This window comes from Furipterus horrens, unplaced genomic scaffold, assembly GCF_987537825.1.
Source record: "Furipterus horrens unplaced genomic scaffold, mFurHor1.1.pri manual_scaffold_7, whole genome shotgun sequence".
Taxonomy (NCBI): domain Eukaryota; kingdom Metazoa; phylum Chordata; class Mammalia; order Chiroptera; family Furipteridae; genus Furipterus; species Furipterus horrens.
Window position 1 is genome coordinate 93535879 of NW_028327177.1, and position 16353 is coordinate 93552231.

General features: G+C 37.4%; 1 protein-coding gene across 1 annotated transcript in view; it reads left to right on the top strand.

Annotated features, from left to right (window-relative positions):
• The window catches only part of DNAH12 (dynein axonemal heavy chain 12), a 291227-nt gene that overhangs the window by 185776 nt on the left and 89098 nt on the right, over positions 1–16353 (top strand). Inside the window, exons 43-47 of the mRNA XM_090282944.1 lie at positions 3476–3637; positions 6834–7028; positions 13337–13470; positions 15371–15533; positions 16241–16321. Coding sequence (XP_090139070.1) covers positions 3476–3637; positions 6834–7028; positions 13337–13470; positions 15371–15533; positions 16241–16321 — 735 coding nt within the window. The remainder of the gene's footprint in view (positions 1–3475; positions 3638–6833; positions 7029–13336; positions 13471–15370; positions 15534–16240; positions 16322–16353) is intronic.

The following is a 16353-nucleotide window of genomic DNA, read 5'->3' on the forward strand; positions in this document are numbered from 1 at the left end:
TGTTCTTCAGTTCAGAAATTGTATTCTTCGTTTCTTCCTGGTTCTTATTAATAGTTTCTATGTCCTTTTTTATGCTGGTGTAGTTCTCTGTAAGTTTCTTGTAGCTTCCCTGGAGTCCTTTGTAGTTTCCTTGGAGTTCCTTGTAATTTCCCTTGAGTTTGTCATAGTTTTCTTTGAGATTGTCAAGTACACGAGCTTCCTTATAACCATTCTTTTGAATTCAATGTCTGATAGTTGGCTTACGTCTGTTCCATATATCTCTCTTTCTGGGGGATTCCTCTTTTCATTGGGAGGTTGTTTCTGTGTCTTCCCATGTTGGATACTTCTTGTTTGTTTTTTTTTTTCTTAGATTTGTCTGCTTGATTTCCCGCCTTCATGGTATGAGATTCTGTCTAGGAGACCTGGGGGATTCAGTGGTGCAGTCTCTTTGATCTCCTGAGCCTGATGTTCTTGGGATGCGCTTTATGCTGTTTGTTTAAGCTGTCTGGTTGTATTTCAGTTACTCTTTGGTGGATCCTTCCCTCTGGCTAGTTGATTGAGAGTCACTCTTCCCACCTTGTCTTGAGTTCTTTTGTGGAGATGCTGTTAAAACATAAACACACAACCAACCGAGGCAAGAAACCCACACCCTCAAAAATAACCCCCACCCACAATCACACTATCGGAAGCAAATAAGTCAGTATTAATATAAATGTAAAGAGGTTAAGACTATTATACTACTGGAGAAACAGATAAGAGTTGTTTTAAATGAAAGAAAAGTGATTTTTGAGAGGAAAGATGATAGAATAATAATAGTAGCAAGTCGGGTCAAGGCTATGTGAGATAGTAAGTAATATTTACATTGTATGTTGAAAAGGGGAGGGAAGAATGCAGAATGAAGTGAGAAAGTAGAAGTGTATAGTATTAGGTTTATATAGCAGTTATATGCTATATGTTTAGTGTGAAAGGGAGGATAAACAAAATAGACAAACAAAAATTAAAGAATATGGATAGGAGGGAGAGAAGGTAGGAAACAGATTAAAGAAAGAGTTTTAAAAACAGGGAAGAGAGCAAAAAGGAAAGGGAAGAAAAGGAAAAAAAGGGAAGAAAAGAAAAAAAAAAGTTTTTATTCAGTTCAACCTTTGGGTGCAGTCTTCTTTTTCTAATCAACCCCTGGTCAAAATTCCATGGGTTTCAAATCTTTTCTGGTTGGCTGGCTGTGAAGAGACCTGGCTGATTTCTGTGGCTGCATTTCTCTCACTCGTGGGCGTGCTGCAGTGTTCTGCTGTGAGCCGCACTGAGTTGGGTCTCTCCCCACTTGCCCTGCGGCACCCTCCAGCAGTCCTCAGGCTTGTCTAGCAATGTTGTTCTGCTGGCAAGCCAGTGCACATGTCCCTAGTCCCAGCCCAGCCTTGGGTCCTGTCTTCACTCTTGCTCCCAAAAAGTCTCTGTGCTCCAAGCTGCAGCACCGGGCTGCATCCATCCCTGGCTGGCAGCGTCTTATTCTTCGCCTGTGCGTACTGCTTGCCTGCCTGCGGTCCCACTGAGTCTGCGTTTCCACTGTAGCTTTCCTGTATGGGCTCCTCTCCCAGCTCAGTTCTGCTTTTTTGTTTCATGGTGCTGTGATGCGCATGCTGGGGCACAGGGTTGCCAACCCAGAGTTGCCAGCCCAGGGAGTCCCCACCTAGACTCAATTCATACAGTTTCCCACTGTCTGGGCTGTTCGCTGTCTTCCCACAACTCCAGCTGTTTCAAGGAAACCCTCATTGACTCCCTCCCAGAATTTGCTGGTACCATCGCCTCTGGTAGGTGGCAGTTTCTAAGCAGATCCCGGCTAATGAGCCGGTCTGCAGCTGCCCCTTTTGGGTGCGGTGCAGCAGCGGCACCAGGCTGGGGGGCCCAGCGACTCCTTTTGAGAGTGCGGGAGAACTTTCTGCCCTCTTTCATGCCACTCCCACACTCCCTTCCCTGTTCGCACTATCTGAAATCCGCACTCAATCACTCCTCTCTGTGTTTGTACTCCAGGATTTTACGTGATGGGAGCAAGCAGACAACACTGCTACCTACTCCGCCGCCATCTTCCACAAATTTCTATATGCCCGTATTTAAATATGACTTTTAAATATAGTGATGCTTTTGGCAATAAGTTAAATCTGTTTATTTATTATATAGTATTGTTCTATTTTACATAATTATAAAAAATAACACTATAAAATAATTATAAAGCTCACATGATTAGATATAATACTTCTTCAATAGCTATCTTGCCTAGTTTTGATGATAGAAAATTATTTCTAAAATCTCAAGAGCCTGCATATTGGAAGATGGCTTTAGTGAAAAAAAGCATGGTTTTGTATAATATTAAAATTCAGCAGTTATTTAAATAATATAATTTATTTAAAATGTATCATTTTTAAATAAAGATAAAAGTTTATTTTAAAATTTATTTTCAGTAGGAGTGATATTATTTTCACTTGAAATATATCCAGTGGTATGCTGGCAAATGTTTAACAACCAACTCTCCAAGAGGTTAAAGCCAACCTCTCACTTGTAGCATTTGTAAATTTCTGTTGTGTAAAAACTCCTGCTATGGATGATTAAAGCTATCAACTTGATGTCACTGAAAACAGTTGTGAAGAGTTATGTGTGTGAACAACTTACATGGTTCTTTAGTGTATAAATGTAGTCAATTTAAATAATCTCCATAGCATAGATAATAGTAAACATAATAAAATTGGAGTGCATTTGTTAACTTTTGTTTTGTAATATAATTTAATTATAAGTTTATATAATTTAATTTTTAATGTTGGCTGAGTTTAACAATCTATTCACAAGTTCCTGAAATTTTAACAATCAATTCTACCATCCTAAAAAACTCATCTCCAGCATACCACTGAGCTCATATCTTTACATTAATCGGGAATCTTTGGTTGCAATCGATGAACAAAACAAAACAAAAAGCTCACCTTAGCTTAAGAAAAAGACAGAGTTATTGTCTTACAAGACTTCAGAATTCAGAGGTGGATAGGCTTTTGACATGGCTGAATTTAAGGGCTCAAATTAAGTCCTCAGTAATTACTCTATCTCCTGTTTGCTTCCATTTGTCTTCTTTCTCCAGCAGTCTCACTCATTCCATGTGGCAACACAGTTGCCCCCTAGTACTAAATTACTGACCTTTATATTTTCCATCTCAGAATGACAGAGATTCTTTCTTTTTTCAAGCCCCTCTTAGTCCCTGAATCATATATACCCAGTTAAATAATATATACCCTCCTCTAAATCAATGACTGTGTCTAGGGGCTTGGGAAACTCTGATCAGTTGGGTGTCTCCCACCAGGGGATGGGCAAAATGGAGGCCTTGATTGACAGCCCCACCAGAAATGGGGAGAGGTAGTACTCTAAAATTCAGAAATTGTTATTAAAAGGAGAAAGGGAGGGAAAGCAAAAGCAACAAATGTATACCATATTCTGATTCTAAGTACATTTTTATTTTAAGGTTCTATTAAGGAATGTGGGCATGAAGGGCCAGAAGACGGTCTTTCTAATAACGGACACTCAGATTAAAGAGGAAGCTTTTCTTGAGGATATCGACAGTGTGCTCAATACTGGAGAAGTACCTAACATTTTTGCAACAGATGAAAAACAAGAAGTGATGGAGGTAAATGCTTTTTAGGGAGTGCCTCTCCAAACACAGAAATGTTCTTAAACCTTTTTCTCTGCTCTTCAGGATGAATATAGTTTGTGCAGAGGATTTTGGTAATTAAAATTTTAAAGTTTATTATTTTAATACTTTTTTTTGGTGAATTTTAAATTGCTTCTATAGTTATGAGACAGAATTTTATTTTGTAATTCCTTTTTCATAATGATGGCAGTTTTGTCAGTTTTATTTAGCATGTTTCATGAGTGATTAAAGATTTTAAATCATGTCTTAGGGTTACAGTGATATGAGAAAACAGCTTTAAAACACTACTTGATTAGCTTTTATGGTTTACTACTGACTAAAATTCTTTAAAACCCTTAATAAAACTACTTGTCTTAACAATGCTGATATGTCTGAATATAATGCTTTATGGTTAAATTGATAAGAAACACAATTGTCAAGCACCCACTACTTCAAATATCCTGCCCTTAGATGACCATTTGTAAGTTCTTCTTCTACAAGATCTCTGCTAGTAATTTTCCCTTTCTTGTTACCACTGCTGCTTTTACCCACAAAATATATTCTCACACTTGGATACTTCATTTCAGCCTCCAGTGATAACATCTGGAGTAAAATGGATTTACCCTAGCAGTTCAAGCACTCTACTTTTCTATTGTATGGAATGGAACTATTACACACATTATAGTTCCTCCTACATAGGGTTGTTGAGAGGTCTGTGGATCAAATGAAATAAAGCACCTGTCACTTAAAAAGCTCTTTAAAAAAGTAAATGGTAGCCCTGGCTGCTGTGGCTCAGTGGATTGAGCATCGGCCTGTGAGCCAAGTGTCACTGGTTCGATTCCCAGTCAGGGCACATGACTAGGTTGCACGTCAGGTCTCCAGTTGGGGGCACCAGTGAGAGGCAACCACACAGTGATGTTTCTCTCCTTCTCTTTCTTCTTTCCCCTCTCTCTAAAAATAAATAAACAAATAAATAAATAAATAAATAAATTTTTAAAAGAATAAAATCAGAAGTTAAAAAAAAAAAAAGTAAATGGTACATTACCAGTTTGTAGCCTGGGTGGGGAAGAAGAAAAGAAAAATATATCCCAAGTTTCTAATTTTATCTGGGTGATGCCAAGGATTGGCCAAGGCTGTTGAAGAACGGTGATTCTCCTAACTCACAAGATAAACTCATTCCCCATACTCCCATTCAAGGAATAGTCACCTTTGGGGAGTAGGATTGCCTAAACTTTGCTAGGCTTTCTTGGTCACATTAGCTATTGTTTATCTTCTCCTCCTGTCACTTTGCTACAAAACTTGCTTCACTACCGTTTAATGGTATGATCCAGCAGTGGCCTTAAGAACTTTTCTTCATATCACACCCAAGCCTAGGAACTCCACATCAATTTCTCCGTAAGGAAATAGCCACGACCAGAACTCAGGGGTACCGAAATACATCCCTGTTTCTGCTTGCTTTACACTGATTTTTTAAAATATAAAAGATACTATGAAAGAAGTTTTATGTTCTTTTCACACTTGTACATCATCCTATGCATGCCACTTTGAAGACCATGTCTTGGACTTTGCTTACTTCATCCCTCTGACAAAGAGTTTACTTTGAACCTCATTCCAAGAGCTGACCCTTGGCTCTGGCACTGCCTAGCAAGCACCTCTTAAAGACTCAACACACCTGTCTGACCTCATCAGAGTTCCAGCCTACACTTCCAGACAACTTTTTCCATTGTGCCATTTCCACTCCATGCAGAATTAAGTTATTGCAGTTCTTTTCTCAATGTAGCTGTGAATTCTTATTTACCACATTTAGTGCCGGTAGACCACCTGAACGTAATTTAATATACTGACACTAATCATAGTAATCATAATTTGAGAATTATCATTAGAATGCATATATTGTATTGATTTACAGTTTTCCATGGAGATAGCTATCACATAAAGTAGAACACATCTATAGTAGAGTTCTTTTAGAAATAAATTTATTGTAGTAACAATAGAAATTATATGATCATTGTGACCACTCTATATTAAAATTTTTTAATCTATTTATAAGGCACTTTATAAAACCTTTTGTGCTCTGAACAAGGAGAAATGTAGGATGTAAAATGAAAGCTAACAGTTACTTACCTATATGGCAGTAACTATTCTAAGTGTTCACATGGCATAACTCATTTGATCCCTCAACAACCCTCTGATGTAGGTACTCTTTTTCCCATTTTAAAAATGAGGAAACAAAGTTACAGAGAGGTGAAATAACTTCCCCCCAGGTCACATAAGTAATAAACTGAAAGCTGAAATTTGAACTCAAGAAGTTTGGTTCTGGAGCCATTATGCCTAACCTCATGTAAAGTGCCATTCTCGTATAAAGATATACAAAGAAAGAAAATTAAAAGTGACCAATAATCTCATTACTGGAGAATCCTATTAACATTTTTTAAATGCAACTATTATAAGGTTAGAGAATTCAAACAGCATAAAAATGTCCAAAGTGAAAAAAAGAATGATACAAATCAAGAAAAATGTCCAAAATAAAATATGAAAGTGTCCCTTTCAAACTGTCCTTTAAGTCCATCTCACCAAAAGTAAACACTACTAATAGTTCTTTGTGATTGCTTCTATAAAAAATTATGTATGGGGGGCGGGGCAGGGGAGAGCAATGAGTGGAAAAGTGGGACAACTGTAATAGAACAACAATAAATAAATAAATAAATACATACATACATACATACATAAATAAATAAATGTGTGGGTACTTATACATACACACTGATAGATTACAAAGAGGATCATGTTATATATACTCCTGCACAACTTGTTTTTTTCCCCACTTATTTTATGTTGCTGATCTTACCATGGCACTTACATTGATATACGTCATTATAAATAATGTTGTTAACTGAATGTTTTAGATTTTTTTCCTCTTAAAGCAATGTTGAATGTATTTTGGTGAAGTTTTTGTTCATATCTTTATAAGTAAAATTCTTGGCAGATATTTGTTTTTAAATTATAAAATTATGGAGTTGGGAGACGTCTTCTAAGTACAAACTATATAAAAACTATTCTACTGATATAAAAACAAAAATTTAAAAATATTTACAAAAGGAGTAATAAAAATTCTTAATATTCCAATATCTACTGATCTCATCAGCTTATCTATTTTTATTCACCAGGTTTTTTATTTTCTGATATTCCCTAGGGTGTTCGTCCTGTAGCTCAGGCTGGCAGTAAACATGATGAAATTAGTCCCTTAGCCCTGTTTGCTTTCTTTGTGAATCGCTGCAAAGATAATCTTCATGTTGTAGTGGCCTTTAGCCCCATTGGAGATGCCTTTCGAAATCGCTTGAGACAGTTTCCATCCCTCATCAATTGCTGTACCATTGACTGGTTTCAGGTTTGTATTATTATTATTATTATTATTATTTTATTTATTTATTTTTTTTGGTGGGGGCAACTAAATCTTTTTGAATTTTACTGAACTCTTACTCAAGCTTTGTTAATATGGATTGAGCAAGTGTTTCTTGGTCACTTACTCTAAAGACAGGCATAGTGCTTGGCACCAGGGATTGATAAGACTACATGATTCCCACAAGGAGGTCATACTCTAGACTAGAAGACAGAAAATACAATCAGCAAATAAGCAGTAAAAGAGCCATAATCTTGGTGTGTAAAAGATATGCTTAAGACTGCAAATCTCTGACTTATGAAAATGAGTTAATTGCATATAGGAGGGGTATATTAGGAACCAAAAGAATATTATGTGTGTATACACACACACACACACACACATACATATGTATGTAAAGATATATATGTACTTGTGTATATTATATATTATATAGCAAATATATAATATATGTTATAAGGAATTGGCTCACATGATAATGGAGGCTGACAAGTTCCAAGATCTGCAGTTGTCAAGCCAGAGACTCAGGAGAGCTGTAGTTCCAGTCTGAAGGCCAGCAGACTTGAGACCAGTAAGAGCTGATGTTTCAAGTGTAAAGGCGCAAAAAAACTGATGTTCCAGTTTGAAGACAGGCAGAAGGAATTCCCCCTTATTCAGGGGAGAGTCAGCTGTTTTGTTCTTTTCAGGGCTTCATCTGATTGGATGAGGCCCATTCACATTAGGGAAGGCAATCTGATTTACTCACTCTGTTTAATTAAACATTAAACTCATTCAAATACACACCTCGCAGAAAAACCCAGTATAATGTTTGACCAAATATATATGTGCACCCATAGTCAAGTTGACACATAAAATCAACCATCACATGGGAATGGTACATGCAAAGGTAAAATAGTGCAGAGAGCATGGCTCATTTAGACAACTACAGGTAGTTTGGTATAGCAAGGAGGCAGCAGGAGTTAAGTTAGAGCGTTGAGTTTGTGACAGGTTAATAGAGAAATTTGTAAACAAGCCTAGGAATTTGGTTTTATACCAAAGATGATGCATGATGATTAACATATACTTAGCTAATCCTTACTTCAGAAAAACAAAAACAAAACAATCAGAGGCTGTATGATGAATAATTCGGAGTGGAGCAAAACAAGAGACAGGAAGACCAACTGGGCAGCAATTTCAGTCACGCCAACATTGAATGATGAAGGCCGCCACCTCATTTAATCTTAAGGCAAATTGTCATTGCCTGTCTAAGACCATTAAGTATTTATGGTTTTGAGAACAGTAGGTCATGGTGCCTACTATTTCATTGTTTTATGTCCAAAAAGAATGTGGACTATTGATTGGCCCTGAATAATTTCTTTTAAAACTAAATTTCTGATACTAACTTACTCTCTTTCGCCTATTTGTCAATTGCATGTTTGAAAAACTAATTCCGCCTTTTTGAGGATTGCACATATGTTTCAGGTAGTGGATGTTTTAGTGCTTATACAACAATAAAAGCCGTGTGAAACAATTTTGCTTTTTGCAAACCATGTCTTAATAGTGCTTCCTTCCACTAAGCAGCCCAAAAGCAAAACCAACCAACCAAAGAAAGCCCGTTCAACCATAAATTTTTCTTTTTGTGAAATCTTATCAATACAATTCTACTACTTTTGGATATTATTTTTATAACCATGAGACTTTCTATTTTACTATAAGTGATTCTTGTTGGGAGAAATTTTAAAAAGAAGAAACTGGTAGTTGCAAATAGATAAGGGAGATTAAGTGATAAACGGAGCAGAATAAAGATTTTTGTCATGAAGCAGCGGGGGTATAGAATGTGTGTCAGAGAAACTATGGCATTGCCTGAGGCCTGGGTCTGTAAAATTCAGGAATTGAGTGTAAACCACTGTGTGTCACACAATCAGGAAGGCATCGACTTTTGGATAAATTCCTAGTCTGCACACTAGAATGTACACTTACAGGGGGTACCAAAACAATTCAGAGAATAAAGGAAGGAATATTGGAATATTTATTTTTGTATGAAATACTTCATATGGATTAAAATTGACACCCTTACTCAATTTGTTTGGGAAATCACCCTTTATGTAGATTGATTCCTGATTGGTCTAAATCAGTATTGGTGCTTTCAGTATTAATGTTAATTGTTTTATACATGAGCCTATTTGTGACACATTCCTTGCCAATGGGTCCTAAGTTAAAGGCTTCTTTGGGGAAGTTGTTTTATTATTATTTTTTGCTGTAAAAAGTGTTACATGGTAGGAAAAGGGCCTTTCTCAACCTTGTTGCTTGAGGATGTGATGCCCATTGCTGTAGCATTCATCTTGTCACTATGATGGGACAAGCCCATGGATGAAATAAACATCACTGAGAATGGTGGACCAAAAAGACAAAAAAAAACTGGATACTCAATGACATGGTTGAACTTCTAAATTAAGCAACTCTGGAAATCCTCTACTTCTGAACTTCTTATTACATGTGATGATATATCCCCTTTGAAGATACAGTATGACTGGTTTCTGTCACTTTAACCATAATTAAAAACAAAGCACCCAGAACAGAAAGATAGACTTTGGTAATGTTTTCAATGATGTATAAGTCATATGACATTTATTCTGTCCTTTTACAAAAATTCACTGATCTTAATAATAAATCTTTAGAAGCCTCTGTTAAGGTTTAAAAAATATATTAGTATAATAATACCACATGAATACAAGGGCAAGCAAAAGTAGGTTTACAGTTGTTCATATGGAAAAATATACAAGAATAAACTCTATCCTGGCTGGGTGGCTCCATTGGTTGGAGCATCATGCCATGCACCAAAAGGTTGCAGGTTCAATCCCCAGTCAGTGAACCACTGGGAGTCCTAGGTAAGGAGGGTTCTAATCAAAGTGAACAGCAAGTTCAAAGGTCAGAGGCAGGAGCACACTTGGCATATTCCAGGAAAAATAAAGGAACCATTTCACTGAGACAGGAAAGAGTGGAGAAGTAGCAAATTTGTGGGGAAGAAAATCAAAAGTTCAGCTTTGGATATAATAACAGGAATTGTAATGGGCTACTTGTAACAGAAACCCAAACTAAACACAAGATTTTTTCCCTCTGATGTAGAAAAACATCTAACAGTAAACCAACTGGAGCTTTTGTGGCTTAACAAAGTCATCCCAAGTTCTTTCTGCTTTACTATCCTTAGCATGTGCTTTCCATCCTCAACATGATCTTATAATCTTACAGTATAAGATAGATGTTGGAGTTCCAACACTACATCTTGTGTTCTAGGCAAGAAGTAGAATAATGGAAAATACAGAAAACAGGATATATGCCGCTGGGATGTAACCCTCTAAAGAGCCTTTCCTGAAATCCCCACCCATCCACTGCATACATATCTTTATCCACTATGAGTTGCAAGGGAGTCTAGGAAATGTGCTCTTTAGCTGGGCATATTACTATCTACTAAGTTGGCCAATAAGTTTATTTAGTTTTTTCTGTATGATATCAGCATGCATTTATAAAAACTTATTAAAACTGGTGAATTTTTGTGCAGCCATTTTAATATTGAAGATGGAAGAAAATATGCAACATTTCCAGCATATTATGATTTATTATTTCAAGAAAGGTAAAAACAAAACTGAAATACGAAAAAAGATTTGTGCAGTGTATGGAGAAGGTGTCTGATTGGATGTGTCAAAAGTGGTTTGCAAAGTCTCTATTAACATTTTGGTCAAAGAATTATTTGCTGTGGGGCTGTCTTATGCACTGGAAGATGTTTAGCAACGCCCCTGGCCTCTACCCACTAGAAGCCAATGGCAGAAGGTAGCCAACATACTCAAAATATCTAAATCAATAGTTTTTAAGTATATTTTATTGATTATGTTGTTGCATTAGTCCCAATTTTTTTTCACTTTGCTCCCCTCTTCCCATTACCCTCTTCCCTCCAGCAATCCCACTCCTCTTAGTTCATGTCCATGGGTCATGCATATAAGTTCTTTGGCTTCACCCTTTCCTATATTATTCTTAACTTCCCCCTTTCTATTTTGTACCAAGCAATTATGCTTCATGATCCCTGCACCATTTCCCCATTTCTCCCCCTTCCTCCTCCCAGCTGATAACTCTGCAAATGATCCCCACACCTATAATTCTGTTCCTGTTCTTATTGTTTGCTTAGTTGGATTTTGTTTTTATTTTTTAGATTCAGTTGTTGATAGTTGTGAGTTTGTTTTCATTTTAATGTTCATAGTGTTGATCTTCTTTTTCTTAAATAAGTCCCTTTAACATTTCATATAATAATAGCTTGGTGATAATGAACTCCTTCATCTTTACCTTGTCTGAGAAGCACTTTATCTGCCCTGCCATTCTAAATTATAGCTTTGCTGGATTGAGTAGTCTTGGTTGTAGGTCCTTACTTTTCATCACATTGTATGCTGCTTGCCAGTCCCTTCTTTCCTGCAAAGTTTCTTTTGAGAAATAAGCTGGTAGTCTTATAGGCACCCCTTTGTAGGAAACTCTCTGATTTTCCTCTTGCTGCTCTTAAGATTCTCTCTTTACCTTTAGCTTTTGGCATTTTAATTATGATGTGTCTTGGCATGGTCCTCCTTGGGTCTAGCTTGTTTGGGGACTCTCTGTGCTTCCTGGACTTGTATATCTATTTCCTTCGCCAAATTTGGGGAGTTTTCCTTCCTTATTTTTTCACATAAGCTTTTGATTTTTTGCTCTTCCTTTTCTCCTGACACCCCTATGATTTGGATGTCGGCACATTTAAAGTTGTCCCAGAGGTACTTAAGCCTTTCCTCATTTTTTCAATTTTTGTTTGCTCATTCTGTACTGGTTGACTTTTTTCCTTCCTTAGATTCCAAATCATTGATTTGAACCCTGGTTTCCTTCCCTTTACCATTGGTTTTGTGTGGATTTTCCTTCATTTCATTTAGCATAGCCCTCACTTCTTCCTTTATGCGTTTTCCATACTTAAGCATATCTATCAAGTTTTTGAGCATCTTTATCACCAGTGTTTTGAACTCTACATCTGTTAGGTTGGCTATCTCCTCATTTGTTAGGTTGGCTGTATCCTCATCGCTTAGTTCTCCCATTGGTACCTTGATCTGTTCTGCCTTTTGGGCCATATGTCTCTGTCTCTTCATCTTGACAGGCTCCTGTGTTTATTTGCCTCTGAGTCTCAGGTAGAGCTGTTGCACCTATTATGTTGTGGGGGCGGAGTCTTAGGTATTCATCAGTACAGGGTGACCCGTTTCACCACGTTGTGGCATTGTGTTTGGGGTTAGGGTGAGAGGGAACAATGTCGCTTGCTCAGCTCTGGCCCTGTATCCAGGCACTTCTCCCACTTCTGTATGGTACTTGTGCCTCTCTAACTGTTGCCCTAGCTGTCGTTCCCAGAGTAGGTGGGTCTGCGGATATCCTAGGACCATGAGGGCCTTTTACACCAGCAGACTCTGCTAAGAGATCGGCAGTTTCTGCCTCCACCCTAACCCCCACTGGTGTGCACAGTCAGAAGCAATGAGGCTTGATTTTTCCTGGTGCTGAGACCGTGAGCTGTGGGGTCTGGTCTGGTGCTGGGAACGCTCCCAACATGTCCCTCCCGACTGTGCTGTCTGCTGGCCTGCTGCTGCCCCTTCTGCCACCGCCACCACACTGCATCCTCTCTGCTCTGGCTCCACCCCTCCTACCTGTCTTGATGAGTATTTCTTCTTTATGTTTTTGTCTTTTGGACTTCCATACAACTTAATTTTCTGTAACTTCTGGTTTTCTCTAGTTTTGAGGTAGTTGTATTTCTTCTTAGTGCTGGAGGGAGACAGTGTGTCTGTCTAGGCCTCCATCTTGGCTAGAAGTCCAAATCAATAGTTATTGGTGAAAATGAAAAATATTTCTTTTATTTTTATGGAAAAAACTAAATGGACTTTTTGGCCAACCCAATAGAATATAATTGGAGTCAGGAAAAGGGACTGATACATATTAGGCAACTAGCAGCATCTGTCACTGTCATGCTAAATTTGGGATGCCTATACATCCAAGTGGAAGATTTAGGAGAGCCATGAAGTATACATTTTATGTGTAAAATATCATTAACCTTTCCTTTATATGGCATTATCTTTAATTTTAGTGTATGAACTTATTTATTAGGTCTTTCATAGATTTACTTGTGACCCCAGTCCCCTTAATTATGTTTTCCCCATTAAGGTTTCATTTTCTCAACCACAAATTCTTCTTATGTAGGAAGATACTTAACTTAAATAATTGTAGTAAAACTATTCATTTTAAATTTTATAAGTTTTTCTTTTTCTTATTCTTAGCCATGGCCCGAAGATGCCCTTGAGCTTGTAGCTGTGAAATTCTTAGAAACACTGGAGCTTACTGAGGTTGAACGACGAGAGATAGTTCCAGCCTGCAAATACTTTCACACTTCTGTTATGGATCTTTCAGAAAGGTTAATATTAATAAATGTTTTAATTACAATCATATCTTATATTTTGAAGCATCCCTTTCTGTAAAACCCAAAATTTTAATAGGGTTTCTACGTTTTCTAGATTTCTCTGATCATTTAATTAGTTAAGACCCTCAGCTTGCAAGTAATATAAAGCTATTTGATCTAGCTTTAATAGAAAGGGGGGATTTATTATAAAGGTACAGAGGTGTCTCACAAAGCTTAAGGGAAATACTATGAGGTGGGACCCCCCAAAATAGAATTTACTTAGAAAAATTGTGTATTTATTCTTACATGTTTAAACTTTAGTCACCTTCAAAGTACTCTCCATTTGGTGCAATACACCTATCAAGACTTTTTCCACAGCTCAAAACAGTTTTTGAACTTGTCGATTTTTTAATGCCTTTTAGTGCTTCTGCCATTTTTTGTTTCACCTCTTTCACATTATCAAAATGTTTCCCTTTAATGACTCTTTTCATCTGGGGAAAACAAAAAATTAGTCGCTTGGGGTGAGATTAGGTGAATAGAGAGAGCGGGGCATGAGGGTCATGCTGTTTTTTGCTGCTTAAAACAGAGTGTAGTGTGGGCAGGGGCGCTCGTAAATCACCCATCTTGAAATGGGCTAACGTGTTGAATCTTCAAAAAAAATTCACTGAAGCCAAACACAGCTCCTCACAACAATGCCAGCTAGTACACTGATATAAGTGGGTTTCTAGAACACCAACCCTGCAGGGGAAGCCTGTACTACAAGGGACCCACACTCCAGAAGATAATTATATTTTGGGGGGATGTCCCCCTTGTACACTGGATTGCAGAAGTGACTCCAAGTAGGAGTTAGAAAGCCATTCTAAAACCAGAAATGCATTTTCTCTGCTTCTCATTCCTGATTCTGTCTGGGCATCTACTTTCTTCTTTTTCTTTGTACATTGAATTTTCTACTTCCCAGTGCACGTGGGGGAAACTGGTTGCCTCTCAATTCTCAAGTTTAATTCTTGCAATTCCACCTATAAGCAGATACTGATTGGTGGTTTCCAACTCCCTATTCCAAATTTGTTTCCAAAATATGATTAGCCGCCTTTGTGTCCAGTGTCCAACCCCAGTCTGCTCAGCTATGGTTAAGGAGGCAAGTTCCATAGAACAAACGTTGTTGCTGGAGCACTAGGTGGAAGCTCTCAAATAAGGGGAGCTGGTTCAGGGGACTGTGGATACTTCAAAAGTACCTGTTTTATCTCTGTTAATCTCCAAGACCTTCATTTCAAAGGTGCATGAGCCCAGTGCTCATATCACTATATTGCCTATCCATGGCTAGAGTCCTACAACCAGCTAGCATGGTTGGCTTAGACAGGTGCACCAAGAAGCATGATGTAGTGTACATACTTGCCATGAAATATCACTGCTTCCATTGTTTCCATGTGTATGTCTAGTAATCTTGTACTTCTGGTCACACCCCATTCAGCTGACATGTGACACACTTGTGCAAGGAATGATGACTCATTTTAATTATCCTATCTGCAATCCCCTTTTCTCCTCTACTTGCCTATCTTACATAACATCTTGGATCCCTTACGGCATTAGATCTCCCTGGCTTATGAAACATGTAAAAAGGTCTATATCTTTCTCACTGTAGTTCACCTTTGATACACATCTTCGTTGACTTGTCATTTTCAAATCCATATTGCTATTTGATATTTTGCAGACAAGAAATTGGGAGGTGGTTATGTCATGCTAAATTTGGGATGCCTATACATCCAATTCTAGAATTCTGTGGAGTTCAAGTACTCAGCAGCCTCTAAGTAAAATCAGCCTTTATTCTTGAATGCATGTTGTTAATGCTATGTTGAATTTACCTCTTACTTTGTGAAGCCTATTACTTGTAATAAGATATGTCATCTGCCTCTCTTAGGTTCTTGCAGGAGTTGGGACGACATAACTATGTTACTGCCACTTCTTATCTTGAACTTATTGCCTCATTTCAACAGCTTTTGACTAACAAGCGTCAAGCTATTATGAAAGCAAAACAACGATACGTGAATGGGCTGGACAAACTAGCTTTTGCTGAGTCACAGGTAAATTTGATGAGCTGCTCAAACTGATATAACATAATAGGAACTGTAAGAAATAATAACAATGGTATATTGTGTGCCAGGTACTGTGTTATGTGTATCACATGCATTCCTCCAATTATTCCTCATAACAACTCCATGAGGTAGAATCGTCTATGCTCTTTATCTTAGAGATGAGTAAAGTGAGTTTTAGAGATGTTTACTAAGTTTCCTAGACCACACAAACTCAAATACATCTTGTTTTATTCTTAATTTTTTGGAATTGGAGAGAATATAATAAGTTTGGGTTTAATTTCTATTTTAATAGCTGGTAAAACATAAGATTGGAGTTTTTAAAAGTGAGTCAAGTGCTACTAATGCTTATTAGCATTAGTTCATTATAAGCAGCAGAGGTTTGGGTGGTTCATATGCATTGTATACCATGCATATAATTATGTAACAGGAATACCCTTAGTGCCACCTTCTTTTCTATCAGCATTTCTTCCATGGCAACTGCATTCTCCCACTGTCCCGTCATCTACTCAAGGAAGACAAAATATTTTGTGAAGAAACTGGGTACATTCTCATGATTTTATCATGTAAAGGACTGAAAGAAAAAGTTAAGATTTTCTGACCCTAATACCTTATGATACATTTAAGTTTAACTTTTCTGTGTTTGGCTTCTATAGCTATTGTAGCTATGAAAACGTAAAGATAAACTGTCTCTTTAGGTTGGAGAAATGAAAATGGAGCTTGTCCAATTACAGCCCAAATTGGAGAAAGCTAAAATTGAAAATGCACATATGATGCAGGTAGAGTATCATGAATGTTTTTTTTTTAATTG